We start from the raw sequence: 4,052 nt of genomic DNA on the forward strand, positions 1-4,052 counted from the left end.
GATAAATAATATAGAAAAAAAATAATTTTCTTAGATTTTCTCTATACATAATTGTTATATTTATTTTATTTATTTAAAGGAAAAGTATATAGAATCAAAAGGTTACCTGTCAAAAACTAAACAAAACCATATTAATTTATATTAATTAAGTAAACCTAATTAAAACCTATAAAAAAAATTTTCCTTTTCTCTCTCACATTAACCTAGTCACCTACAATAATCACACACACTTCGACTTCCATGCTCTCCGAGACGCCCTCAACAAGCGCAATAAAAATCTATACAGACAACTCAACCTTGTATTGAACAGAAACGGCAGCGTCAGGCGCGGGAGAGCCCTCCCGCACCAGATCCAAACCTCTCCACCAAGGTTCTCTCCAAAGACCTCCCCGTCAACAAATCAAAGGGCACATGGGCGAGGATCTACCTACCCCGCGAAACACTGGATCAGAACTCCAAGTTTCCGTTACTGGTGTTCTTACACGGTGGCGCATTCATATTCCCATGCTTTTCATCAGAATAGCCATGAGAGAAATTATAAAAAAAATATTTATTTAATATGAAAAAAACATCATAATACTTAACAAAAGAAACATCTAATTATATTTTAGTAAAAATAATTAAATATCTATAAAATTTAAAAAAATATGAAATTCTTAAAGAAATAGAGACATTCACATTTGCAATACAAAAAAAATCAAAAAATATATAAAAGAACATCCATTTAGTATAAAAAAGAAACATTCTGATACTTAGCAGAAAAAACATCCATATATATTAACTCGTAGAGATTTTAGATTCACCCAAAAATATTTGGCTGATTTTTTGCTAATATCCTTTTGGTTCTCTAGCATTGCTCTTATTTAAAAAAAAACACACACAAAATATTAAGTGCATTTGTTCGGAGGAAAAAATAAAAATAAAAATATAAATTATAATTAGAAAGTTAGAACCATCCCTCTCAAAGTCTCAATCAATAAGAGGCCCATTGAGCAAGGTACACAAATTAGTTCACAAATAATGTACTTCGGCTCAAGACCAAAAAATACTTCAGCTTGATAAACCCAATGTTTTTCCCATGACTCTTCTATTCAAAATAAAAAGATATGATGGTTTATTTGGCATAAAGGCAGCCCAGTAATGCAGGATTCCGGGAAGGGAAAAAAAGCACCCAAAGAATGTAATATAAAGATAATTAGATTAATAACTGATTCCACCATTTAAATCTGTAACCTAATTTTGAAGTCACACGATGGTTAAAAATCATCATATCCTAATTTATTTCTAAAACAATGTTATATATGCAACAAAATTTATTATTTTGAATTTTTTATCAACCCTGAACCAATAAAAATATTTTTATACTAAATTCTAAATCCCAAATTATAATAGCATAAAATTAAAATATTAACTCAATGTCAGTGAATATCAATAAAAAATATAAACCCTAACATTTCTCTTATTTCTAACCTTCAATGATAGCAAAACGAAGGTTGAATAGTAAACAGAGAACATGAACATGAATCATTCTAAATCTAATAATGCACAACATAATCAAGAGGATTACCCTTCCCATTCATTTTAATGGGCATCAAAGCACAACGGGTAACTTGCCACATTTTGGTTTATAGTTATTTAAATTAAAAGTTCCAAATATTTATCAGAAAATAACAACCAATAAAGTATTTATCAATCCATTCTCAGCCCTCAAAGATACAACAATGTATCCCCGAAAACAATGCAATATATGCATATCAAGTTGACTGAAATTTCAATACACAAGATACAACATCAGAATTTCAAGGGAGAAAGGATACAACATATCAATCTATACAAAAAACCTCAGCTTAAGAATCTGTCATGAATTTCCGGTTGACTAAAGTTGGACAATCAGCTTCTGAATTTTAGGGAAGGTTTCACATTCAGATTATGTTTGGTTCCAGGTAATAATAAGGTGAAATTTTTCATAGATGAGCTCTATATAATTTTACACAAACTCATCAATAAAAAGGTTCAACCCATTTTTATCCCTATCCAAACATACCCTAAAACAATTTCATGCTTCCACCAAGTCTAGACTTGGTTCAGTAAAATGGAAATGCCTTTGAGCACCAAGTGCTGCTGCCTATTCTGCTGGAATTTCCACCAAAAACATGTGATGAACATAGCCCACTTACTTCCTCAGATGAATTTCCCTTCAAATAAATATGCTTTCTACTTGGTTAAATTTCCCTTCAAAGAAAGATTCTTTTTACTGAAATTTCGATTGAGTAAGAACATCGTGTTTCGTGGGGGTGCATGCCCAAGCCCTTCAACACTATCAACCCCCTGGACACAGCCCCAAGGCCTTGAGGGTCCATCCTCATCAAATGGTCTAAGCCTTGGAAAACCATTACCCAGCAATCGGACACAGAGAGGGCAAGGAGGATCACTTTTCTGCGTCTTTGGAGTTGCTTGCTCCAAACACTCGGCATGAAACACGTGACAACAAGGAAGAACTCCGGTTGTAGGCATGTCTCCACTTCTCACAATGCGTCGGGTACTCCAAGGTGATCTATGTGATAGAAGTCTTTCACACAAGCTGCACCTTGATCTATCCAAAGGGATATGCCGGCGACCACATGTTTCGGATTCAAATAACTCAGAAACCTCAGAAAGATCCAGAGTACTGCTAGCACTACTCCATCCCTGGACATCTCTGAGTGGATTAGAAGCATCAAACTCAGAAGAACTTGCAACTGCAGGATCAAAAGCTTCCCTAGCAGGAGTAATGTCAGGAAACGAGAAAGGATAGATGGGTTTGGATATGAAGGAACAGTGTTTAGAGAAGTTCCTCTGTAACAATCGTGATTTAGTAGTTGATTCAGACTCACTACTCTCTGACTGGGCTGAGGTTGAGCCAACACTATCTGGATCTTCAGAAGTTCCCTGTATATATCTTTGCCTATTAGCCTATTTCTCAAAAGACAACAAACTGTTAAGCAGACACTCGTCAATTAAAAGAAATTACCTCGTTTTGTGTAAAAGATATCTGGGTCAGTGAAGGACCTATTGAATGCCAATGAGAAGGAAGCAGTTCAGTCAGCAAAAGACACAATCCACAAGGCAACCAGAAAGAAATATTACAAGTTCCAAAAATTGTACTCTTCAAAAGTTTAACAGCAACTAGTGAAACAGCATAAGTTCATCTGGCAGGACAAATTTATTTTGCACTAAGCGAATCCACACCAAGAAACTTTGAGTGTGAACCAAGAGACAAGCATGACATTTTTTGAAGGACGACAAACTCATATACAACATAATTTACAAGAAAAGAAAAGGCCTCTGATGATTAAATGAATCCCTAATGGAAAAATCAGGATAAAATAGATAGGTTACGACACGTGGAGACATAATCAAAATAAAAACTGTTCACATAGAGTACAGATATATTTTTCAAACATAATTTCTTCAATATAGTAAAATTGCAAATGAAATAAGACATACAAAACATTTTAAAGTATATACCTAGATGCATAATGTATAGGGAAAAACGCTAGTTGTGTAGTGTGGCAGAACAAGTCCACCGTTAAACTTTACAGAATCACACTTAAAGTAATGTATGCATATCTACAACAAACTAATGTGGAGATTTCAGCATTACCTCTGCTAGTTGGAGTTTCATAATCATTAATGCTTATTTCCTGTATTGCTGGAGGTGTCCACTGAGGACCCTGAGAGAGGTCAGATGGACTACTAAGGAAAGCCCCGGTACCATCGGAAGCGGAATAATGAAGATCATATAGGTGGTTGCCGCTAACCCACCCCCTACTGTCTTTCCCATTTGATGACGTAGAAGAGCCATAGAGCTGAATACCATCATGCAAACCGTATGAAAGCCCTTCGGACTGGAATCTGAAATCCCACCTAGATGGAGGCGGTGAATAGCTTGTATTCGTCCGCCAGTACGGCTCATGTGGGCCCACAGACCAGTCCCTACTGGCTGCATTTGATCCATGTGGCCTTGAAGCCACACAACAAAGCGACCCCGTCTTAACTATCTTTTCAGAATA

At 35.6% G+C, this 4,052-nt stretch overlaps 1 protein-coding gene across 1 annotated transcript; it reads right to left on the bottom strand.

Annotated features, from left to right (window-relative positions):
* Nucleotides 1–1,668: 1,668 nt before the first annotated feature.
* Nucleotides 1,669–4,052, bottom strand: LOC107481206 (uncharacterized; the record flags this gene model as incomplete). Its single annotated transcript, XM_016101425.1, has 3 exons — nt 1,669–2,928; nt 3,011–3,048; nt 3,644–4,052. Coding segments are annotated over 3 exons (1,161 nt in total), but the record flags the coding sequence as incomplete, so codon positions are not given.

Source organism: Arachis duranensis, chromosome 3 (assembly GCF_000817695.3).
Source record: "Arachis duranensis cultivar V14167 chromosome 3, aradu.V14167.gnm2.J7QH, whole genome shotgun sequence".
NCBI lineage: Eukaryota > Viridiplantae > Streptophyta > Magnoliopsida > Fabales > Fabaceae > Arachis > Arachis duranensis.